At 39.8% G+C, this 26,833-nt stretch overlaps 1 protein-coding gene across 6 annotated transcripts in view; it reads right to left on the reverse strand.

Moving 5' to 3' along the window:
- The window catches only part of PPP3CB (protein phosphatase 3 catalytic subunit beta), a 60,612-nt gene extending 45,715 nt beyond the window's left edge, over positions 1-14,897 (reverse strand). For 4 of the 6 annotated variants that reach the window (XM_064144899.1, XM_064144897.1, XM_064144898.1 and 1 more), the window contains exons 1-3: positions 14,373-14,893; positions 3,211-3,411; positions 963-1,087 (exon numbers count right to left, since the gene is read on the reverse strand). In XM_064144899.1, the coding sequence (XP_064000969.1) occupies positions 963-1,087; positions 3,211-3,411; positions 14,373-14,442 (396 nt within the window). In that variant the 5' untranslated portion in view covers positions 14,443-14,893. Of the gene's footprint in view, positions 1-962; positions 1,088-3,210; positions 3,412-14,372 lie in introns of all 6 variants that reach the window. The other 2 variants (XR_010302565.1, XM_064144900.1) reach the window with 1 other exon arrangement.
- Positions 14,898-26,833: the final 11,936 nt, after the last annotated feature.

Here is a 26,833-nt window from a genome sequence, read left to right on the forward strand (position 1 = left end):
TTAGAAAGCATACATATCATGTTTTGATATATATATAGTACTGCTATGTAAATGGCCTTTCCAAGGACAATTACATTATTTGTAATCATCAGCAACAGGCCAAGAGGACTGCATTAATAAACAGGGAATGCCTTTTGAAATTTTTCCTTAGATGACTTTGAGGCAATTGCTCTTGCTGCTTCTCCTGTTTTACTACCATCCCTCAGAACTCCAAGAGGCATTGTGCCTGACCTTCACAGTATATAATCACACACGTTATTAGTAGAGCACATTTTTAATATGGAAATGAAGTATCATATACCATGACTTTACAAAACACTCTTGCATGGTGTGGCACTCTATTAGATTTAGTATCTATGAAGAGATCCCAAGCTGAGGCACCTCCCAAGCTGGATGCAGAAGAAAAGTTAAAATTTCTAGTTCTAAAATTAATTGATATGAATAATATGTTGTCTCTGAGAAGTTGCACGCTTAATAAACATGCTGGAAAAATCATTAAATGTAGATGTCAAAGATCTGAAAAACAAATGGCGCAGACATGTGCCATCCTTACGGAATATCTGCAATCATCCCCAGAATTTTGATTAATACGCAAAATGAATCTATTTTGTACAGATAAACAACTATTATAAATTAAAACACCTTGCAGTCATGACTCACCTGTTCTCCAAAACCATAATCACACACCTCCTTGCATATTACCAAATAAGTAGTATTATGTATAATAGTGCTGTAGAATTTCACTTTAAAAAAACTAACTAAATAAAGAGGAGAAAAAATTAGTAAGTCTGGTTATTTCAGTAGGACAGTCCACACAGTTGGTCATGCTTATTCATAGGTGAAAGCACAAGAAAGAAGAACACATTCACGTGTTAAAGCAGACCTAAAATTCCGTATGAAAACCTCTATAGTTTGTTTATAGAACATTTTACGACAAAACAATAGATAATATATTCAGTTACCTCTATACTAAAATAACCTCTGTCTACATAGTCACCGAGGAAGAGGTATCTTGTGTTAGCAGGTGATCCTCCCACTTCAAACAGCTTCATTAGATCAAAGAACTGGCCATGAATATCACCACACACTGCAAGGAAAAATTTTGTTCCAATTAATTTTAAAAAGAATCTAACAGAAAAGTTACTAAGATATAGTTAAGTAAACAGCCACAAAAAAAACTTTTAATTAAGAATAAAGGAGGTATAGAGCAGGAATAACAAATTTTTGAAGTCTCCATCTTTCCTTTTCATTTAGATGCTGTCCTCACAACTGTGACACCTGATGATAGTCCTATGCGATTCTAGCATGTTGTGGAATATTTTTTAAATGCAGTTAATGCACAGAGCATTGAGTTCTTGAAAGTTGTCAGCAGTTGTTTAGTGCTCACTCCAAGCCCATAGGTATCTCTGCAAATCCTCCTTGGTATGTGTACTCGAAAATGCCTCCTGCTTTGGAACAATTTGCTGTGTCGGGACCGAAAATAAAGAAGTCAATGTGCTTTTGTTTCCAAGTCACACTAACAATCCTTTTAATATCACCATATCTTCTTTTTGCTTAATTAGCTTTCTCCTTCAAAGTACCATGTTCACTATTTCAACGGTGGATTTTTTCTTCTGTTTTTAGAATGTAAGACAGGACAAGACCAGTGGTCAGCAACCTAAAGCACAAGTGACAAAGCTAGCATATGGGAAGACTCAGAAGAGCATATGGCAAACCCAGGTCCTCTCACAACTTAATTAAAGAAATAAATTTTAAAAAGTATGGAAGAGATAACTGTTCTAACTCCTTTTTCCCATGGAAGTTCCCAGCTCAACAGAAGTCAGGAGCTGCCTTTTTACTTTTGTATGAGATACTGCTGATCACAACAGGAATTTGGGAAGCTATGCCTGTTGTTGATACAAAATGTTACTGATCAACTGATGAATAGCACTGCCTGATTTCTCAGTAATTTTTTTTTTGTTTTTTTTGTTAAGAAACAGTTGCTCTAACTTTGGAAATAAATATCAGATATGGCACATCCCATTTTAAAAAGGTTGTTATTCCTCTGGAGCATTGGTTATCGTGACCTAAAAACAGTAAGAGCGAATAAAGCACATCGTCTTCTATGTCACTTAAGATTTCTACTCAAATACTGCAAGCACTTTCCTTCTTTTTCAGCTGTCCATATACCAGTAGCTCTAGGTTACTACCTGAATAGAAATCTACACATTATAAACACATGGACAATACTGTGGTTTTAAGCTTTTTCTGGAGTTTCAAAAGACTCTGGGTTCAGACATGCAGTGTTTTTCACCATTTTGACCATTACTGACATTCACGGGAAAAAAGTAATTATGTATGTAAATTATGTTTTAATTTACTCAATACTAACAAATTAAATCAAGGTGGTGCCCTAAAAGCAGCTTTTCAGACACTAAATTTTATATAGGTTCATTTAGAGGAAAACACATTCAAATGAGAGAGAATCTAATTTGAACACAAAAATCAAACCTACTTGCATTATCCTAAGTAACAGATATGAAGCATAAACTATTTTCTTCAAATCCAGACTGCTTATAAATAAAAGTATGAAAGCACACCAATTCCACCTTTTACCAAGTCAGACTGAAACAGAACTGGTCGAACCATGAAAATATTTCCCAAACCCCCGACAGTTTTATATCAAAGTGGATCTGGGTCCTAGTTTGTTAAAGATACTAAAGCACTCTCCAGTACTATTACCCTCAAAATAACATGGTTTTACATGCAATAGCCAGTCTCACCTATACAGGAACCATAAAGATGTATTTCTGACCCTGAATTTCATTTCACAGTATTTGCCTCAAACCACAGCAATTAGCTTTTTCACATATTTAGATTTCAGTATATTTCTGAGTTCTTTTTTCTATTCCGGAAAGATGGTTTATACTCACTCACAACATTGCAGAAATTAGAAATTAGTAATTCACCAGCATTTGACTAGTTTCTATTTTGCTATTTTAATCCCAGTTCTGCTATCTTTTCTCCAATAGGCTTAATGCCTTTATTTTGCAAAATAAGGTGCAGCCATGTTTTCCAAACCATTTCAGTACTGTTAAGTAAATACAATTGTGAATGACCATTAAGATTATAGAGAAATTTTATTTAAGTAATCTTTAAGGAAAATTCTACTGCTGAAAAAATCTGGCTTTATCAAACTTATTCATGAGTGAAATTAACTAGAAATATCACCTGTAATTGGAGCTTCAACTTCTATCATAGTTTTTTCCCTCCGTAATATTGCAGCACCCTCATTGATGATTCTAAGTGCAATTTCTTCATCCACTCGACCTTCTTTTATCAAGTGGTTTTTCAAAATGTCAACCCTTGGTCTTCCATCCGTGTCAAACACTTCTTCAGATGTCAAGCGATGTGTTGGTGGAAAAGGGACAGCTAAAATTTAAGGAAGAGAAACAACAGTCACCACACAATGCTATTTTAAACCTGGATTGGATCAGCTATGGAATAGCTGCTTTCCAAAGCAGCAGACTGGTCTATCAATCAATTTGATGACATCACTTAAAGCTGGATGGAGTAGTGCTATCTGTGTATGTATCTTAAAAAAATTAACATGCATAATTTGCAAGTGTGTAGAAATTATAAAATAGAATTAGAAGGCACAATAACATGTATAGCACTGGGAAGCATCAAAACTGCCTTTGCAAAAGGAACATAATCTCTCTCCAATATACTCTCATCCTCTGAAGGATTCAGCAGACACTAGGGATCCAGGAGATCCATTTCATACTCACTCAGACTTGCAAAATGCATTTTAAAATAAGTCAGGCACAAACCCTCAAAAAACCCCTAAAAGCCAAACCCCTCCAAAGCCCCAAACATACCACAAAAAAGCCCCACCAAAACATACTCAGAACTAGCAAGAAAAGGACAAAATACTGTTTAAATGACTAGAAGTAGAATGAGGTACTAGCCAGCACATGGAAAGGAAAAAGAGGAGCCCTCCTACAATCTGTGCGATTCAATAAATTAATAAATTACACTGAAAAGAAGGTAACTCATGGAGTAACACAGCCTTCAGGTGACAGTAAGTTTTCCAAGCAATGAAGAGTAGCAGCTACAGAAGTTACTCATGCTACTGAGTGGCTCAGCAAAATATGACATATTAAATATCAATAAATGCAAATTACTGAAGGAAATAAATACTAACTTTACATATAAACCCCACAGATTATAAACGATATAGATTATAATACATAAATACAAATCACTACTACTATTCAGAACCAAGATCTTTCTTGTAGTTCTAGGTAAACACTGATGCTGACAAGTCAAACAAACAGAAAACTGAATGGTAAAGATTATTAGCAAACAGAAAACAAAAGAACATGCAATTATGCCATTGTTAAACCTAACATGCAACTCTGGTTTGCCCACATTATAAAAAAGAACTAATTTTAAAAGAATTCAAGGAACAATAATGGAAATTGAAATGTCAGAATGATTTGTACTATAGGAGTAACTAAGTAGACCAGGACTCTTCAGCCTAAACCCATGAAAAGTAAAGGGGACTCTAACAGTGGTCTATGACAGCATTAATAGAGAAGGTAAAGAGAGAACTGCATCCACAACCCCTGAATGGCAAGAAGGGGTAGAATGGACCGCCAGTTTGAAATTCTGTCAAACCACTGACTAAACAGCAGAACAAGTTCATACTAGCAGAAAAAAAAATGATTTTTGCTAGTTTACAACATTGCCATCGTAGGATGAAATTCCTTCATTGAGATTGTCATACTTACCTTCCTGTTGCACTGCCAACAAAAAAGATTGAGAGTAAAGGCTGCCATGCACTAGATAGAACCTTAGCAATTACTGGAAGTATCAAAAGCTCTTGGATCCTGGCTCACAAGTCACCAGCAGCCATAAATGATCCATGTCTCAAAGAAGTGGAAAAGATACGAAATCTGAGGACAAAATTAGTCTCAGCAACTGCTCCCTAGGTTGAAGGCCAGCAGCTTACATGACTTCAAACAATGACACTGCAGTTACCGCATAAATGAAATATGAATGTGAGACATGGCAGAAAAGAGTATGTCAAAATTGCTACTAACCAGTGTACCAGAATATCACCACACTCATGGGGATCAGAGGAAATAAAACTAATCTGAAAAAAAAAACACCAGCTACCAAAAAGCATACCACTGCTGAAAGCATAAAATAAATATGGTGCAAATCAATTCAGTTTGTGGTCATTTAAGTGTTGACTCAAGTATGTTTAAAAAGAAAAAAATGGAGAAACGCGTCTATTCAAAGAACTTGCAGCACAAACACACTCCTAGATCAACCATTCATACTTCATTTTCTTACTCTCTGAAGTTAAACTTCATGTTCCAAAAGTCAGTACTTAAATATTAAACCATTTGCTGACTTCATTTCAATTGAATTCCAGAATACCAGCAACACAATGCCACCCTTCTCTTTTTATGCAATAATATTAATTATCAATAAAGCAGAATGTATGAAACGCATGCATATATTCAATGACATTAAATGAGACAAGAATATAAACTGGAGAATTGTCTATTCTTCCTCTTAAAAAAGTCTGTAAGTAGGAAAAAGATGAAAAATATGCCTTTACACTACACACTGCATGAAGTATTTTATTAACACAAAGGAAATAGTACGCCTTTCCTTCTAGTCTCCTATAGTAACAATTCAAGTTTCATTTGAAAGTGTTAAAATTACATATAGTCCAAGTGTTAATAAACACTTGCACAGCAATAGTTTTAAAACAGTTTGCCTTTAAAATCTGTTCTTCCAACAAGATAATTTTTTAGAAGCACTTAACTGTGCATGTGCAAACATCAAATTTAGTATCCACCGTTACTTCTTTTAACCTGACTTTCCAATTTTCACATTATCTTAATGTTATTTTTGTGTTATCTGAAAGTTTATATCCATCTGTATATAAAGTAGTTTTTGGCCATTTCTTCCCCTCTAACACACTGTGGGTCCATAGCTGCCTCCATCAATGCAAAGTACAGCTTACAAGAACAGACAACGTACATTTCTTCTGCTTTCACTGTTGCAAAAGCATTAGACACTGTACCATGCCAGAACCAGTCAACTGTCGCCAAGACACAGTTTTGTAAGAATTGTTTCATTAATCCTTGTATTATTCCTATATAACGATCTACTTAAATGAAAGATGACCTTTTCATTTTTTAGACTTTTTTATTTGTTAGATGCAGGAAATGGTTCTTCATTCTCTTAAGTGCGTATTATTACTGACTTATTAGGACCACCAATGGCTGCAGCATTCAGAAAGATGGTGTTGACCCTCTTCCTTGACAGTTCAGAAATATTTCAAAAGTAGATGAAACTTTCTCCTCTTTAAATTTTCATATTCATGTAATATGTTCCAGATGGGATTTGAACAAAAACTAATTCTATTTATTTTAAGAAACTACAGCTTTGAGTCTGTCTAGAAAGCTATGTTTTCTGGGAGACTAGAAAACCAGGTATTTCTGTTAAGTGTCTGGAAAGAACTGCCTCAAAGTATTTGAATTAATATATTTATGAAGATTAAAATTTAAAACTGAATACACAAGGATTATCCACAATGTTATTAACTCGTGAGTGTTAGTATCAGAAGCTGTTAAGCATCTCTATATTTGACTCATGGAAAAGTGAAGTCTTTAAAATAGTTCCTCAGATTTTAACAAAATCCTTTTCATACAATGAATGTGTTTTACTATTACCCAAGAAGGGTATTTTTTGTTTAGAATAATCTTCAGAGAAGGAAGAGTAACAACACTATAAACCCAGTTTCTTTCTATTTAATACTTTAATTTTTGTCTTAACAATAGTTAACACTGTATTAGAGATCACACTTTTGAAAAATACTACAAATAGCATATTTTAATAGGCACGGGATGATAATTTTTGAAGCATGTAGACAATTTCTGCAAACTCATGAGTTCAATTAAACTTTGATGAAGTTGTAGTAGAATGTTATAGCCTAAGGAAAGGAAATTGAGACATGATGTGGTCTAAGACAGAAATATAACCCATGTTTCAAAGGCTTTGTGCCTAACCTGCACTCCCGGGACTGTTACGGAATGGTAATTAAGAGGAATCACCCTGAGGAAATAACATGGTATTGGTCATTAAAGGATTTCCTACTTTCATTTCTAGCAAAGTTAAGCAACAGAAGAGCAATTGAGAGACGAATCTCTAAAGCAATACATACTGCAGCATAAAATAACAGACTATATATTAGCGAAAGTATTAAAGATAGTAACAAAAATAGTGTATCATGATTTACAACAACATATGACATCTTCTGAAACAAACTGCTGCTTACTAGCCCAAATAAATCAATTTCACTTTTAAAATCCATGTGGATACGCAATTTTAACTATACTGATGTGAAATTTTAAAGAGTAATGCTAGGAAAAAAACAGTGAGCAGTGCTTGGGATTCAGTAACAAGATGGTTTTGATAGTTTTATTAAAATTAGCCTATGTATTTACAAAGAGGACAAAAGAATAACCACCTTTCCTTTATACTGCAGAAAATAGATATCAAAAGTAAAACCTCTAAGCCTAATTTTACACTGACTCTCTACAAGCCTCTGGGTACTTAATACCTTATCACAAAGCACGCTACTGGGATCCAAAAGTTAGCACCAATCTGAATGGATGAATCCACAGTACATTGTAAAATGGTTCAGAACTAGAAAAACTGCATTAGCATGCCACTTTACCCAACAGAATAACCCCTGCTGAGAGGTACAATATGGCAACTATACAAACATGCTACTTTCAAACCCAAGGCAGATCTCACATTGCCTAGTAACAGAGTACAACAGTAGCTGCTAATAAAATCTTACATGCAGATACTGTAAATTTAAGCCATGTTGATGTATACACTGATTTTAAAAACCCTGGTTAAATCTAGCTAGTATCAGTCACTTCAATGGAATAGGTTCATGAAACTACATAGATCAAAGCCTTCTAAACTAACGGTAGGAAAAAGTACTGGAGCTCAACTGTACACCAGGTGGGAGTTGGTCTCTTCTCCCAGGAAGCCAGCAACAGAACGAGGGGACACAGTCTTAGGAGGTATAGGCTGGATGTAGGAAGACGTTCTTCCCAGAGTGATCTGCCATTGGAATGGCCTGCCCAATGAGGTGAAGGAGTTGTCATCCCTGGAGGTGGTCAAGAAAAGACTGGATGAGGCACTTAATGACATGGTCTAGTTGACTGGACAGGGCTGGGTGACAGGTTGGACTAGATGATCTTGGAGGTCTCCTTCAACCTGGGTGATTCTATGGTATTGTACTTTCAGAAGCAAAGTATTTTCTGCTTTTAAGACCTTTAAACTTATATAATTATTCCTCCTCCTTCAGTGAAAAGAAAATTAGGTATTTTTCCTCTATAATCAGGTATCTATGCCATTTTCTATGAACTCAGCTTTGGCTGTAAAACCATGTTCCATGTCTCAGATTTCATTTTCTGTTTGTGGTGTGGGTTTGAGATCACAGTCCCAGTTCACACTGCTAAGGTTACTGAACACATCGCATTTGTAAAGAATTTCTTGCTTTGGTGGCAGCTATACATCAAAGAGCCTATAATGTTTGTTTTCGCTAAGTGATATCACTACAGCCATGGTGTTCTGTGAAAGGTAAGCCTTCACTTTGTCAGCAAGTTTATTACCATGCTACCATCGTTGTCTGTGGTTTTGTGGGCTTTTGACTTTGTAAAGGCATTGCTGTCAAAGTATTGTCACTCAATCACCAAGCCTAACTAACACCTAGCACATCTTTCAGTCTGTCACTGAGTAGAATGTGATGTAACACCCATGACTGCTGAGGACTAGACTTAGCCAACTATACATCAGCATCTGACAAAAGAAATCACATAAAGACATTACAGATGGTATGTGAACCAGCAACCTTGAAAATACCCATTTAAGCACAAATACACAACAGCAGCTACTTGAATCAAAAAGCTAGCTAGAATGAAGCTGCCAGAAGACAGGAGTCACACTATTCATCCCAAACAAGAAAGTGCAGATTCAGAGAAGTCAGTTTCTCGCAAATTATGGTATTTTTCATAAATACCACAAAAGTTATTCGTTTACACAAGTTTCTTTGAATGCGCACCACCTGCTATATTAACAAACATTCCAGAAGCAAGGAAAAATGACCCCATAAATCCTGAAACCCTACAAAAGCACTACAGGCACTATTTATTTTATCCTTTCTTAGCACATCTTTTTCATCTGAGAAGTGTCAGAAAATTTTAAATCTCAAATGAAACTGTCAATATACCCAGTATGCCCTTTCATACTCACTTTTTATATCAACTCTTAATTTTTTATTAACTTGGTTGATGATTTTGGAACGTTCCCTCAGGAAAAAAATTCTAATTATTTATTTGAGAAGTATTTAAAGGCGCTCCTCCCATTAAAACAGACATGGTGTGTTAAACTAAAAGATTATTCAGTGCTTAAATGTGCTTCTAAGCAATTATGCATTCATAGGTCTTCCTCTTCTAACACTCTTTCCAAACAATGTGTTAAGAATTTCCTCTAGCATTTTGTCCTGACCATCACGTTTGCAATCACTGAGAATTACTTTTCACTACTTTGTCCAGATTCTGAATGGATGCTTTGATAGGTTTTGCCTCCATTGCACCTTTTTATTATGAATTCCACCATTCTAATTTTTTAATTGTATGAAAAAATACTTCACCTGTCTTTTATATGAATTTCTGCAAAATTATATTTAGTATTGCATTTCTCCCTTTCACAGGAAGACAAGAATTGTAGTTGCTTCCTACTGAACTTTTTCATTAAATACCATTCATGATGTAAGCTTTATCTAATTCTATCCCCTACTCCGCTGCCCCTTTTCCAAGTCACAGATCTCTCATCTTCATTGTTCCTCCTTCCATGAAAGCCACCCTGTGCCTCTGAACATATCTTTATATAAAGAAGAAAACCAGGAAGAAAGACTAAAATTACATGCTGCTGCTCAAGATGCACATATAACACAAGATGCATACAAAGACATGACACCAGCTCCAAATGCAGAAAAAGTCAATTAGCTTATTGTGACAAGGTCCTGTGAATTGTTTCCCACAGCCTAGTGCTCAAAGGACAATGCCGAGGAGGACAAAATACTTCCAAGTACAACTTTGTTATATAGCTAGTTACCAACAGGTGGGTCACAGAGAAGCCATGGTACTTTGCCCTTAAAGTGAAACCAACAAAGGCTCATCCCTGCTGTGTCCAGGACCACTCCATCAAACTGAGCTTACAAGCACTTCTTCCTCCCTTTACTGCATCCTAGTGAAAAAATTGCTTCAGTGGAAAAGATGCAACACATTGACAGATAGAAAATATGAAAGTCACATGCGCTGAAAGGTCAAGTACATGATTATCCAAATGGAAATGCAAACTCAAACCTGATATAGCAGCTAAATATCAACAGCCATTTAAGAAAACAAACGCTTTTCTGATTTTGCCACAATAAAGGAAAATGTTATCTTCCACAAGACAGTAAAACACTAATTACCATTCTTCAAAGACGAAGAGAGTGCCTTAGGAAACAGTGACTCAAGAAGACAGGTACACTTTCTCATTTCTTTAAAACAAGCAAACAAAAAGCCAGTAAGAAAAGCCTAGTCATCAAATACAAAATCTGATTTTAGACATTTCAATTCCATAGCTAACCATTAGTTTATAAAAAACTCTGTAAGTAGAAATTGGACAATTTACCTAACTCAGAAAGACAGAAAATTTGAGCTTTTTATGCATTTAAAAAGCAAATAATGATCTTGGGTGATAAAATTCACACTTGGAAAGGTAGGCCAAACCAACACAGGTAGGCTGCATAGTCTGTGTATTCAAAACCATTATTATGTTTATTACATACATGCCTTATACAAGCATTAAACCTGATAACCTTTCAGATATTTCTCTAGTCATGTGCTCTTCCCACTAACCACTAAATATTACAGGCAAAATATAAATAGTGATGCATTCTAATTATTATCTTACCTTACTAGAAAATACTACTGATAATACAGTAATTTAACAATTATTAAAAATATGTGGCAAAAGATTTTGTTGGTGGAGTGCTATAGGTAAAATGACTCTTTGTTCATCAATATGGTTAGATGGTCATAATCCACTTTATTTCCGTGATACAGTGACTTATATGCATTCTAGCAAGAGGCATGCTCCACCAAGATTGGTTACAATCTGAGGGTACAGGGTTACTTGTAAAGTATAGACAGGTCAGCATACCATAACAATCTAAGGGTCAGCCCTCCAGACCACCTACTCCAGCCTCCTTGGCTATCTAACTCTGCCCACTGCAGCTGTGTGTGGGGTGCTCACTTGTTTACAGTTTGATTTCCTGGGCTAGCAGTGTCCTAAGGCCATTTCTCAGCACAGTTGCTCATGTTTATCATTTCTGTGTCCTCTGCTAACAAGAATTCTCCAACAGGATTTAATTTCTAATGGCCTCTGAAATTGAGCAGTTATTTGTCCCCTCTTCCAGGAACACAGAGAGAAAAAAAAAAAAAAAGCTAAAATAAAAACAAGAGATGCAACAATGCAAATATCAGCAAGCATTAAGTCCAGAATTCACATTTCCTCCCAAAAAGGCCTAGTATATGGCGAGCATGAATGCTCAAATATGGACCAAAACACAGATACGGCAGATAATATTACCACATTTTCTTTCTGTGGCTGTTCTTCCAGGACCAGAAAAAATAGAAATTAAATGTTTCAGGAGAGGCAGGGTTGATTTTTCTTGGGAAGAGACCTTGCAAACAAAAAAGGTAAAATTTTCAGAACTCTTTCACCATTTCTATTCCTACAATGGATCACATTAAAGAAAACAAACATGAAAAATTGTTGCCTTAAAAAGAATTCCCAAACCTCATTTGAGTAAATAAGACCACTAATAATTATCAGTAAGTGGATACTAACGAGAAAAAAAGAGACAATTTCTGCAGTTATTCATAAGAACTACAGAAGTATAAAGATACTATGCAACCATCTGAACTGTTGTAACAGTTTCACCAGCACAGCTGATCCACATATTTTCAGTATTAAAAAAAAAATCATACTTCTGGGCTCCCTAGCATGCAGCAGTGTCTCGACAGAAGCCAGTGTCTCAACAGAAGCAGAGGGCCTACCTTATAGAGTATTGCCTTAGCTGTCATCAGTTAATCATAGAACAGTTAAAGAGTATGGCAAACATTTCTTGGTATGTAAGAGGCAACACATCTGTTTGTTAACAGAAATGTGACATAGCTGTCACGTTCAACCGTGGTTTCAACACATGTATTTATGTTGCATCTATACTACTTTTCACTGACACAACCTTCAGCCCTGCAGCTCTGAGGTCGCTATGTCAAAAAAAAAATACTTCCAACTGCACTGTACCTAATGGTGGAGGGGCAAAACAAATCACCCTGTCCTTCTCGTAAAGAACACAGACATCTCGGCAAAGCTGTCCAGGCTTTCTGCAGAAATCAGTGATTCAGCATGACATGTATGAACAAGACAGGTAAACAGAAAAAAATCAGAAAAATGCTGTTACACGAACATTTAACTGGCTGCAATTATGTCAGATGAAGCTATTAAAGCCTGATTCCTTTTACAGTCATTTTGTATTCTACATGCCCAGGCTCAGAGAAATACTGTAAGTGCATGCTGTACTCCTACTAGAATGAAGTCTTAACCATAATTTTGTATCACCAGATGCACAGGTCATGTTTAACAAGGTAAATCAGTAAGTGCAGCAGCAGGCTTTCCAGTGCACTGTAAAGGATCTAATCACTATTAAGTCATTTGCTCTGCCTGAAGAACTCAGCTTGTTACAATAAACTGTGGTAAAGGTCCATAAAGTCAGAAAGTCTAAACTTTATATAAAAGTAGTGCTAATGAGTACAAGTTTCCAAGAGACAAGTTTTAACATTTTCTATTGTCAGTCTTGCAATTTGTTAAAAAACATCAACAGGTTAAGCAATCCAAAATGAATAACAACTTGCTGTGAGCAAAGCTTTCCAGCTTACTGGAAAACATGCTGATTCCCAAACATACCGTGGGATTCCAAGGCTTTAATTAAGACCTGCTGAAGGCAAAGACATCCTTTTCATTTCTCAAGACCTTCTATTACATAAAATATTAAACGAAAGAACTCAGTCACACTCTGTGTACCTAGAAATACGTCATGAAAAGCAGATTGTGCTGTGTACAACCATGAATTCCAACAGCCCAGATCTGTCATCACAAATATCCACATCACCATTATAAAATACAGTTCAACATCAAAACCTATGAGATCAAAATAAAATTATCAGTAATTTCAATAAACAAAACCTAGAAACTATTTGAAGTGTTACCTATGCTATCTTCTTGACTGTCAATTTAGATCCAATAAATGTATTTTAGGATACTTTAGTTGTGAAGGATTACTCTCCTCATAAACACTAAAATGACACACTTGATGTGATCCCGAGAAAGCATTATGGTCACTAGATCATCTCAGTTTCACATAGATTTATCTATTTAAAAACGTTTCGCTTTTTCTTCTGAGAAGTACAACATTCGACTTTTAAAGGCTTCCCATAAGGCAGTGCTACCGAGAAAGGCCACGAAGAAATAGATCAAGGTGAATTTTTTTCCATCAGAACTGGGAACCTGAGACCAGCAGCCAATAGGAAGGGCGGCAGCACCTTCCCACTCCTTCCTCGCCGCTGTCAGCTTCTGCAATTACAAGGATCTCCCCTACGCAGGCAGGAAAGCCCCTGCAGAGGAGGTGGCTTCAAAGGGCCAAACCCCGAGCGGGGAAGCCGGTGGCCCCAGTCCAGCAGAGCGCACGCACCCTCACGCCAACAACGCCCGAGCAGCACATCTGGGAGGGATGCGCCAGGGCCGCAGGCCTCGGGTACCACTACCACCCACGGCACGCTGAGCCAGTCCTAGGGGCAGCTCCAGGAGATGGCCTGCCGCTAGGCTCACGGCAGGCAGGGCCAGTCTCACTGCCTTCCGGGGCAGCCTCCGCGCCCAGCTCGGCCTCCCCACCTACAAACCGAGACGACCTCGACTATTTCCACGCCCATGCGGACACCCCACGCCTCCGCACGAGGCCGGGCACCCTCCTGCGGGCACGCCGCTCCCATCTCAGCTGTGGGCAATTTGCACGGCGAGCTTACACGAGGGTACTCATACCCACGGGCGGGCCGCTTCTCCGAGCCTGGGCGCCCTCGGCCGCTGGGGCGGCCGCCGCCCTGGGCAGCCATGTTCTCCGCACCCCCGCTGGGCTCGGGCCCCGTGGGCGCTAGGCCGCCAGCCAGACGGACGCTCACCCTTGACGGCACGCTCGCTGGTGGCGTGGGACGACAGCAGCAGCACCTTACTCCCCTCCTTGGCGGACATCGCTGAGCGCTGCCGAGCTCCGGCGGTGGTTGCTGGGCGCGGCGGCGCCTTCCTCCGCCTCCTCCGCCGGTGGGCTGGCGGAGAGAGGGGCACGCGGTGGCCAGCGACGAGGCGGGGCGGGGGCGGCTAAAGGCCCCGGGCGGCGACGACGGCCCAACGGAACATGGCGGCAGGCGCGGCTCCCAGCTCCTCGCGCAGCGAAGGGACAGTCCGCCTCGCGCCCGGCATGCACCGCGCAGCCACCCCACGAGGGGACTGCGGGAGCGTGGCGAAACTCCTGGCTCCGCCGCGCCGCCAGCGCGGCCGTTAGGGAGCGTGGCGAAACTCCACTCGCCCCGGGGCGGCGCCTCCGCGGCAGGATGCGGAGAGGGGCGGAGGCTGCGGCCCAGCGCCTCCAGGCACCCTCCCGCGCGGCCGGCAGACGCGGGTGAGGAGCTGGGAGCTCCCCGCCACGACACGCCCCCGCCCCCGAGACAGACGGGCGTCAACACGAGACTAGGGGGTGGCGGAGAAGAGAGGCGGTGCAGCGGCCCGGTCCGGCCCCCGGCGGCCCCTCAGAGGGCGAGGGCCGGCGGCCACCATGGAGAGCTCCCCGGGGCCTCCTTGCCCACTCCACCCCGCTCCTCCACCCCTGGCAGGGCAAGTAGCACGGCTAGCGGAGCCATTTTGTCAGGAGGTTAGCCTGAGGCTAGCGGGGGGATCGCTTTCCTCAGCCGGGGTTAAAGGAGGACCGCTGTCCTCCTCGGGAACGAGGGGCAGCATCTGGGGCTTCAGGGGGCTGCCTCCTGCCTACAAAATCATTGGAAGAGAGGCCCCTGCATCAGCCCGTACATGAGGCCTTAAGCTGTGGGGCCAAGCTAGGATGAGAGAGGGAAGAGTAGGACAAAGAAGGGCTACTGACAAAAATCCTAGGTATAGTTTACTGCAACGTCTCACCACCAGATAATTTGGCCAAACATGTCTGCTTCACCCACAACAGCAAACAACAGAGGCAGCCAAGAGTGTTGAATAGGCCTGGCTCCAGCATCCCTCAAAGCTGCTTGGGGAGGTAACTGCACTGTGCTGCTTGTCTGACCTGTGCAAGTGCAACAGGTGACGACTCTTCCCCCTATCACAAATACTACTTTTTTTTTTTTTTTTTCCGTTGAGGTCCAACTATATGCCAAGCACAAGACAGGACTTCAGAGAAAGGTTGGTACAACTGTACTAAGCCTAAGGCATTCCTTATGATTAGTCCATATTAAATTAATTTTGCTGTTGAAACAAACAGATGAAGCAGCTCCTGCTCTCCTTTATACCAACTATTAATTTCACCCTCTTTCCTCTGATTTAGTGTATACCAGTGCAGGTTTGGCTGTAGGACAGCACTGTAGCTGAGATAACAGAAATTACTTGGGTTTAAAACACAAAACCAAAACACCCCCCAAAAAAACCCAACTTAAAGATCTTTGAATTTGGCATCACTTAAGTGTCTGCTAACAAACCCAGTCAGCTCTAGCAAACATCTAAACATACACATATACTGTCTTTGATTAACTATGGCTTTATCTAAAGAGTTGCTGCTCTACATCTCAGCTACTAATACAGCACCTGTGCATATTTGTACTGCACTGTGCAAACTATTTCACATAATAAATTGGGAATTTAAGGAAGAAAAGACATTCTGATGCAATAGCTTCCAGCAAAGTCTTTTTTCTTGTGCCACTCAAGTCCAAAGGAAAAGGGTGACACCTGAGGTGAGTACCTGACATTTTAAACATTAAAATTGATGACCGAAGTTTTTTATCACACAGTCAAGCCAGCCCAAGCAAGAAAAATGAATGAAACACTGTAAAGACATTCAGTGAAGGAACTGAAAATTTCAAAGGAATCAGGATTATAAATCCATGAACTATTTATTAATGACACTTGTAAAACTCTACTGCCTTGGAAAAAGAGAATTCTGTTAATTCCACAGCCAGGAGCAAAATGTGTGCATGTACACAAAAAGACCTAGGATACATTAGGCTATCATGGAAGAAATCCTGGATTACTGTTTTTTAATGTAATTGCTATGCTTTCCAGTAGCAGGAATTACTACTTGATGCCACATTGTTCTGCAAATGTCAGTCTTCAAGTAAATGTTGCTTATGATGACTTAGCTTAATGGAAATGTGCTGGAATAAGGAACTGGGGGATTTAATTTAGTTTCTTATGCAGAATTGAGGGGCTTGGTAATAAATGCATTTTGAATGTCTGATGAGATGAAATAGCAGAGAGATTCTTGCATTATACAAAAATTAATTTGTTCATACATTTAAAAACACACAGTGAGCCTGAGACCTTTGACTCACCTGAGCTGCAGTTGCAAGAGATGGCTCCTACTTCTTTCGACTTCTCAATTCACTCATGAGTCTGCAGCTGACATACGTCTTGTCTACTGGGATATGAAGTAAAAGGGGCTGACAAAGTCATAAATCTGATTGAAGAAAAGGCATAGGATGGTTTTACTTTGTTATGATGCTTCGCCACAAGACATTGGCTTCTCTGCAGCATATCTAGTGTGCTGCATGCTGAAACATTTCCAAGTCACATCCAGACATGCTGAAGAAAAGGCTCATACAGATGAAATCTTACTAGGGTCCACCCCCCTGCCTCCCAATACACTGGGTTGATGTGATAAATGGTGTTAACTCTCCCTACAAAACACATTTCCTTAAAACATTAAAAATAATAAATTGAAAGAGCAGCTAGCAGCAGAGTTACCTTGAGGTTTTAATGTCATTTCCCCAACATATTCTATCTTGCCTCATTAAAGTACAGACCATGTGCCTTCCTCATTAGGACAGTACCAAAACCTTCACTAGGGATAAAGAGAATTATAGAACTCTACCCTTGGAATCAAATAATTTCTACTAGCACCACAAGAAGTGTTATGATTGTAAGAGTTAGGAACACAATTACAAACAGAAATATGGCCTTGCAGGTAGAAATCACTGTCCCTTTATAATCCTGGCAGTTTCCCACAAATGCCTGATGAATGGAAGTATTTCTGAAAAGAAGAGTTGCATTTCTATTCAGCTTTGCCACCAAGTGGCCATTCCATACATTTTAATATCCAATTAAAAAAAAACCACCACCACCACCAAAACAATAAAACAAAATAACAAAAAACCCCATGACCAAACAGCAAGAAGAAGCCCCACAAAAAAAAACTCAAACACTTGATTCCTATTTGTGACTGGGTATTCTAAACCATTAGCTAAGTGCTAGCACTGGATTGCTTTCTGAACAACTACTTTTGTATTGGAGAAACAATTCAGCAAGAGAAGCACATGGAATAATCTGTGCAGTGGGGAATGGGGCCATTTAGGATGCATTTGGTCTTCCTCCTGCTCCATCTCAAAGCAGCACACACTGAAGCTGCATGCAAAAGATGTTCAAAGAGGTGTTATGTTAAAACCTACAGTTTTTTGATTTCTTCTCCAGGTACTGCAAGATATAACAACTGTGTTTTAGTATACTGTCATCTCAGACAACAATTACTACTTAGTGAAGTTCAGATAGAAGTTAAGACAAAAATTGCTATGTGAAATTCTGTAACCATCTCATGCAGGAGGGTCAAATGATCAGAACAGTCACTTCTGACTCTCGCAGCAACACTTCTTTAAAACTGGCACAATGCAATGTCCCAGAATCATCTAATTACCCAACAAGAACTTCTTGAAAACTCTAAGAAAGAAATTGAATCACAGGAGAGAGTGATACATTCCAGATCCCAAGAGAAAGATGCATAGAGCAATTCCTGCCAAGATAAACCAGGTCTGAGGGGGGAAGATGTGCTATAAGCAGAAGAGCAAGATGAGGAAGACAAAACTTTTAAGAGGTTATTCCATTTCATTGAGTCTTACTAGTGACTGCTTAAAACTGTCCTTTCTGAAATCATACTGCAGTTGGTATAAACAGTAAGACTGCCTCAGAGCAAGCCACATTTTATTTTAAATAAAATTTGACATATTTCTAAACTGAATTTTAATGACGTTTGAAAGCTTTCTTTTAAAAGGACACAAGATTTCTTTGCTGTCCCAAGACAGCATTCTTTAAGGCAAACCTTTTAATGTGTAACACAAGGGCACTGTTCAGAAAGGTTGAAAGCCTAGCCTTCAGCCATGTTCTCCAGCATCATGAAATTATTTCCACTGCAATAATCTAGCTGCTGATGTCATCCAGTACAAAGAAGATGTACTGACGGAAAAAAAAAACAACCAAGCAAAAACACAAAACCAAATTATCAGATATTTTCAGGCACAAGCTGCTTTAAAGTCTATACTGTTAACACTCCCTTCCTGCACACATTTCCTTCATTCCCCAGTAAGCTCTAAGCAGAGCCCGTTGAAGTGCAGACTACATTCATAAAGCTAGTCAAGGCTGCAATTGTTGCTTGCACTGTATCACAAGAGTGAAAACAGCCTAAGGCAACCCAGCCTGTGCCACTTAGCCTGACTACAGAATTTTAGGTGGTATTTTCCATACCGAAACCTATCAGATATGTATCTAATTTTGATCTCACCCCTCTGGAGTGATGGTACCTCAAACTCTTCCTTACGTTCCTCAAAACATCTCTCACTTGCTCTGCTTAAAACATTTCTTCCCCCACCCTTATTATCTAGTTCAAACTTTTCCTTCCTTAGCCTGAAGCGATTGCTCTTTCTCCTACCATCTGAGACCAAGCAATTCCCTCTCTTCATTTATCTTACTACCTTGATTATATTAATAGATTATGATCCAGTCACCTCTACTCTAAAAATTGAGTTCAGTGCTTTTTGCTGCCCTCCTTTGTGTTCTCCCTAGTTTTCTCAGAGCCTCCATGAGCAAGAGACTTAACTGACAAAGTATTCAAGGTAAGCAGGTCTGTGTGTAGGACCTTATTTAAAAATACCAATCTTACCACTCTGTAACAGAATGAATTTATTTTCTGGTCTGTACTATTCAGCTCTTCATATGAGTTACATCCTTGTGTTAAATTCTGTAGTTTATTGTTTTAAAAAAAAAAAATCAGTTGAGATTCCCACACACATACTTTATCTGTTCAGGTAAGTAAGGTGTCATAAACACTGAACTGTTATATCTGTTACATTAAATAGCTTCTTTGGAGTCTCTAACAGCAGTTAACCAAAACCAGTCTACAGCGCTGAAACTGTTTTTGAACATATTTTTTTTCCATCAACCTGGAGAAACTAATTGAACCATGAGTGAACAGAAAAATTATTAATTATTTAATCCAATTAGAAACAATACATAGGTCTTGAACAAGTGTTATTTATTCCTAAAGGTACTTAATAATCCATGCCTGATCTCTAAAAACTTGTAGCTGGCTTAGTGGTAGTGTAATATAAAATAATCAAATGGAAGTTAACATCTGAAAAAAATATTGTCTAAATCTTTACAGAAAAGCTGAAGTTTAGTATGCTGGATTTGGACTACAAGAATTTAAAAGCATATTATTTTCAAGCCAACAAAACTTGTACCTTCATAGCAAACACAACCCAGAGGTTTTTAAGTTATGATGGTAGGCTATACAATTATATTTTTCACAGTATCACAGTATCATCAGGGTTGGAAGAGACCTCACAGATCATCAAGTCCAACCCTTTACCACAGAGCTCAAGGCTAGACCATGGCACCAAGTGCCACGTCCAACCTTGCCTTGAACTGCCCCAGGGATGGCGACTCCACCACCTCCCCGGGCAGCCCATTTTTAATACATACCTCTGCATATTTAAATTTCTCACAACCAACACCTTATCAGACATTCATCAGTTAAATTAGCCTTATGTGCAGCACTGCAGCCAAGTAAATCAAGGTTAGTAGGTCAAGATTTGTAAATCAAAACAAATTATTTGTGTTCAGCTACCATTACTCTTGGCATAGATATTACACATTAACATATTCACAGTATCACAGTATCACAGTATCACCAAGGTTGGAAGAGACCTCACAGATCATCAAGTCCAACCCTTTACCACAGTGCCCAAGGCTAGACCATGGCACCAAGTGCCACATCCAACCTTGCCTTGAACTGCCCCAGGGATGACGACTCCACCACCTCCCCAGGCAGCCCATTCCAGTGCCTAATGACTCTCTCAGTGAAGAACTTTCTCCTCACCTCGAGCCGAAATTTCCCCTGGCGCAGCCTGAGGCTGTGTCCTCTTGTTCTGGAGCTGGCCACCTGAGAGAAGAGAGCAACCTCCTCCTGGCCACAACCACCCTTCAGGTAGTTGTAGACAGCAATAAGGTCACCCCTGAGCCTCCTCTTCTCCAGGCTAAACAATCCCAGCTCCCTAAGCCTCTCCTCGTAGGGCTTGTGCTCGAGGCCTCTCACCAGCCTCGTCGCCCTTCTCTGGACACGCTCAAGCATCTCAACGTCCCTTTTAAACTGGGGAGCCCAGAACTGAACACAATACTCAAGGTGTGGTCTAACCAGCGCAGAGTACAGGGGCAGAATGACCTCCCTGCTCCTGCTGACCACACCACTCCTGATGCAGGCCAGGATGCCACTGGCTCTCTTGGCCACCTGGGCACACTGCTGGCTCATGTTCAGGCGGGTATCAATCAGTACCCCCAGATCCCTCTCTGTCTGGCTGCTCTCCAGCCACTCCGACCCCAGCCTGTATCTCTGCATGGGGTTGTTGAGGCCAAAGTGCAGCACCCTGCACTTTGAGCTATTGAACCCCATCCCATTGGCCTCTGCCCATCTGTACAGGCGGTCAAGGTCCCGCTGCAGAGCCCTTCTTCCCTCCAGCTCAGTCACATCTGCCCCCAGCTTAGTGTCATCTGCAAACTTGCTGATGACTGACTCGATGCCCTCATCCAGATCATCTATGAAGATGTTAAAGAGGATGGGGCCCAGCACTGATCCCTGAGGGACACCACTAGTGACTGGCCGCCAGCTGGATGTGGCACCATTCACCACCACTCTCTGGGTCCGGCCCTCCAGCCAGTTCCTAACCCAGCACAGAGTGCTGCCATCCAAGCCATGGGCTGACAGCTTAGCCAGCAGTTTGCTGTGGGGGACAGTGTCAAAGGCCTTGCTGAAGTCCAGATAGACCACATCCACAGGCCTCCCCACATCCACCAAGCGGGTCACCTGATCATAGAAGGAGATCAGGTTAGAAAGGCAGGATCTGCCCTTCCTAAACCCATGCTGGCTGGACCTGAGATCTTTGCCATCCCTCAGGTGCGCAGTTATTGGCCCCAAGAGAACCTGCTCCATCAGTTTCCCTGGCACTGAGGTCAGGCTGACGGGTCTGTAGTTCCCAGGTTCCTCCATCCGACCCTTTTTGTGGATGGGGACCACGTTGGCCATTTTCCAGTCTCCTGGGACCTCTCCGGTGAGCCAGGACTGCTGGAAAATGATGGAGAGTGGCTTGGCCAGCTCAGCTGCCAGCTCTCTCAGCACCCTGGGATGGATCCCATCTGGTCCCATGGACTTGTGGGTGTCCAGGTGGCTCAGCAGGTCCTGAACTAATTCCTCATGAATTTCCAGGGGAACACACTGCTCCCCGACCCCATCCCCCAGTTTAAGAGGCCATTTGCCTCCTCCTCCTCTCTCCTTACTGTTGAAAACTGAGGTGAAGAAGGCATTCAGGACCTCTGCCTTTGCTTCATCATCAGTTATAGTGTTCCCCTCCTGGTCCAGTAAGGAGTGGAGGGTCTTCTTGCCCTTCCTTTTAGCATTGATAAATTTATAAAAGTGTTTTTTGTTAGCTTTCACGGAAGTGGCCAGCCTAAGCTCTAGCTGAGCCTTAGCCTCTCTAATTTTTCTCCTACATAGTCTGGCTACCTCCTTAAACACATCAGGAGAAGCCTTCCCCTCCTTCCAGAGGCGATACACCCTCTTTTTCTCCCCCACTTCCTTCATGCTTTAATGTGCTTTAAGCTACTTAAGACAACCTTGAATAGTTTTTTTGTTGTAATTAGAAGAAGTTCTCTTTTTGGCATTCTCTCAACTGACAGTCACATAACAATTAACTGGTATACGTTTGAAGTAAAAAAACCCAGAATGACAGATAACGCTAAACTGCCATCAAAATCACTTTGTCTAAGCAGTACAAATGTTAAAACTAAAATGTAACAATATAAAATTACTCTTAGATTAGTTAAGTGCAGCTTGTTTCATGCATTCAAGTCTATTATTATTTTGATGAGTGATATATGCACAAACTTCTGAAAGCTTTTACTCGCTGGTGAATCATTTGGGATGAGATCACCCCAAACTCAAGAGAATCCTTCAACAAACCTAATTTACAAATATGCACTTGATCATCTTATTCATGAGTATATTCAGTGCTTGCTTTCTTGAGAATAACTACTAAATCAATTCTATTGATACTAATAAAGGAGTCTAGTTTCTTCAGCTGAACTTGCCCATTTACATCTGCTTCAAGAAATATGCTAGCAAAGACAGGCAGTCTTCTAAAGTGATTGAATAGCTAGTCTTACTATTTTTATTAATCAAGCAACAATCCTAAAAATATTTCCAAGTTACTTTTTGGTTTAAAGGATAAAAAAAAAAATCTTCAGTGAACTGTAAGAATGAAAAAAATAATTTCAGTGCTGGCACAAGAGGATTAAAAAAATCTTTAAAAAAAACTTGTCTGAAACTTTAAAAGTAACTGCATCAGTGACAAGCAAGAATGGTGGAAGAACTAGCACAAAAGGAGTGTTACAGGTGTCTATCTAGGCTTAATAGAAGTTCTGGTCTATGTAGTGAAAAAATGCTAGAAGCAGCAAGCATGGGCAGATTCAAGTCTCATACTTTTGCTTTTTTTTGCCACATGTAGGGATGAACAGGAGAGAGCACAGTGAAAGGAAACTCCAGAACACATCTAAATTGTGAGGTATTTGTAAAACCCAAGCACATTTTTATCTTTGCCCTAAGTAGCTCAAACATTGATTTAACCTGTGCTGTTTGTCCAGTGCCTATTCATACATCCAGCATCGGTATGCATGCTTCTGCAGTTTCATTTATCACAGCATGAACATTTTTAAATACTCTCATAAAGAACACTGCCTGTTCTCCACATTAATCTCCCCTTCTCAAAAGCTTCAGTGGCAGGCTAGTGCCAAGGACCCTCTCTGCACAGGATTATACCCATTAAAAGAAAAAATTAAAAAAAAAAGAAAAAAAACCCCAAACCAGATGGATCAATTGGCACATTTTAGTGAAGAAATTTAAAGAACACTTTCTTTCGTCTTCTCCTATCTCTCTGTTCCTTCCTACTCAAATCCACCCTTCTCACGCTTTTGTCTTTTGCTTCTCTTCTCCCCACATCTCTACCCTAGCCCTCTCTGCAAATGACATGAGATGCAAAATCTGCGTGGCTGCCAATTACGTGGAATCCTGCTCACATTGCATACATCTTATCCCAAACACTATGGGTCAGCTAACTTCAGCAATGTTAGCAATCATCAAAAATACCAGCAAGAGTTCCTTCCCTCTTGGCAAATACTCCCCATTTTAATGTGGGTGCAGCAGCCTTTGTTTAGTGAAGAACAGGCACTTACCTTGCACTTTTGTACCTGACTTCTCTAAAGCAGAGTGTGCTTTAGTTAACTTGGTACACTCCAGCAACTGCTGCATTTGAAGACATCTGTTGCTCAACAGACCCAAGTTCCATGAACAGCATGCACAAACAATATGTTGTCTTCAAGAGAAGGAACCACATGTTGCCATATAAAAAGGCATTTACACAAATTTTCCGCAGCTAGAACATCAAGTTACTCTTCATTATTATTGCTTTCTTTTTTTTTTTTCCCCTGGGTATAAGCACATTGCAAACAATGGCAGATCCTACAAATAAAGGGAACAGGAATTAATTTTTTTTTTGCGAACTGAAATTATATTATTTTTTAAAGTAAATTTGAATGTGTGTTGATTCATTTCACTCAATCCCATCTACTAACCTACCAGTGACAGATATTTTAGGAAGAAAGCCCTGGTTGTGATAATTCAAAGCCTGCAAAGCTTAGAAAATCTAAGAACAGAAAGAATCATAAAATGTTTTGGTCTTGAACAGTCCTCCAAAAGTCACCTGGTCCAACCTCCATGCAGAGAGCAGGAAAGTCCTCTGCTTGATCAGGTTGCTCAGAGCCTTGTCAAGCCTGACCTTGAGTATCTCCAGGGATAGGGCACCTTTAACCTCCCTGGGCTACTTGTCCCAGTGTTCCATCACCCTCATGGGGTAAAGAGCTTGTTCCAAACATTTAATCTAAATTTACTCCTCTCTAATTGCTTGTCACAAAATGTAACACAGCTTCGGGAAAAAAAGAACAACCCTGTATGCCAACCTCTGCTGCTCTGCTGAACAGCCACAGGAATGGTTTGGCTCCAAAGGCTGAGCTTGGAGTGTGGTCTCTGGGATGTGAAGAAAGACTGTTCCAAAACATCTGTTGAATTCCTCATGGAAGCTCCCTTCTAAACTTTCATATAGGCAACGGTGATTCAATGAGTTATTGAAGTAACATATATGGGTTTTTCCACAGTTTTAATAGTCAATAAATAGCACCAAAGAGTTAGCAGTTAGTCAAAGAATTGGTTACCTACCAACCTCACTCAAAAGCTGCAGGCATAAGCTACAGATGAAGTGAAAGTATTTTTCCACCTTCACTTTTTTTTCCCATGTTAGATATGTTGCTGAATCTACTTCAGTTTGTTTCTATTCTACTGTACGAACACACTGCTTGGTAGGGAGATACTTAAGAGTTTATATCCCACCTTTTACTTTTCAGGCTTCTGGTTTAGTTAATTTCACAGTAACTAACTGATATACATAGGACATTCACAAAAGAGTTTTGAAAACTGGTAGTTAGAATGGTAATGTAATAAAAGCAACAGTTCCCTTGAAAAGAAAAATTGGGTATTCGTGACGACTAAAATAAGTTGCATCAACTCAGGATTATTCTGCAGAGTTTTATGGACTTGTACTTACTTCACCCCTTCTTGGTAATGTGGATTTAAAGAAGTAAAAAAAAAAAAAAATCTAAACAGGCACATTTTCTTTATTTGCACATTGTAATACTTCATATTCATTCTTAAAGATATGACTTTGTCCTTTATTTTGGCAGATAAAGCTTTTAGATAATTGAGTTCAAGACTACTCAAGCATCACTCTGCGACTTCAATTTTTTAGAGCTGCAGTCAAGCAGAGTATTAAATATTTATCCATGTCCTCATTTGCATCTTGGGGCTACTGTAACTTTGTCCAACTGCTGAAGGTAACCAAAAGCTCAAAACCAACAGGAGCTACTTCAACTCAGATTTCCTTTACTCCAATGGTATTGTTATACTGACAAAAGAGAGAGAACTGCAACAGGAAAATTTATGTCAAATTATCCATCTCTGCATTGCAGATGCTTTCTCAAATTGTAATTTCTGTATCTAGAAACTTTACTATGGTGTGCCCATTGGCAGACAGTACTGTATCTGTTGGGAAACCTTAAAACCATTATGTGGAAAAAAAAAAATCAGACGACCTTTTTTTTTGGAATGTAGGGGTGGAAGAACTGCTGGTAACCACTGTTAGTGGGAGCAGTTAAGTAGTACAAAGTAGTGTGCAACATAATCCAAAATGTCAAAGACAATTTAGTGTGATGTAAATTACATGAGATAGTTACAATAACAGGTATAATAGAAATTAATAGCGATTATTTAAAAATAAACTGAGAAATGACATTTATTAAAATGAACCAGACTCAATCTCAGACTGAACAGAAAAACCTGATGGAATCCATCAAACACTGAGGTGCAAAACATGAAATGAAAATGAAGAACCACATCTAAAGCAAGAGTGGGTTACCAAGAAGTACCACACACTAGAGGGCAGTGCACTTTCCACTGGCTGGCTTGGTTAGAAGCACCACAGATGCACACTCTCAAAATTAAGCATCTAACCAAACCCTCTACATTACAACTCCTAACCACCATACCTGTACGTATATGGAAGAGGAGTGCAACTCTCAGTAAAACAATTCTCACTACATCAACCATTTCTTGTGACTTTTTTTGGTAAAGAGTCCTATATGCATGCACTATCATCTTACACATATTTTGTAATTTTTCCTCCAACAAAGAGGTCTCAGAATACTTCAAAGGACATTATTAATTAGTGTCCGCTATGAGGGGAAAGTTAAGCACAGAGTGGTGATGTAATACATCAAATCCAGAGTCAAAGTTAGACGTGCCCTCCAACATAACTAAATACATACACTTTATACATAAATACATAAACTAAATTACATAAACTTTGTTAATGAACCAGAATAAATGAGTTGCTCATTTTTGTTAGCATGTAAGGAAATAAATTAGATGATGAGTAAAGCCAAACAGCAAAGAAAGCTCATACACAGACAG

This window comes from Pogoniulus pusillus, chromosome 6, assembly GCF_015220805.1.
Source record: "Pogoniulus pusillus isolate bPogPus1 chromosome 6, bPogPus1.pri, whole genome shotgun sequence".
Classification (NCBI taxonomy): Eukaryota; Metazoa; Chordata; class Aves; order Piciformes; family Lybiidae; genus Pogoniulus; species Pogoniulus pusillus.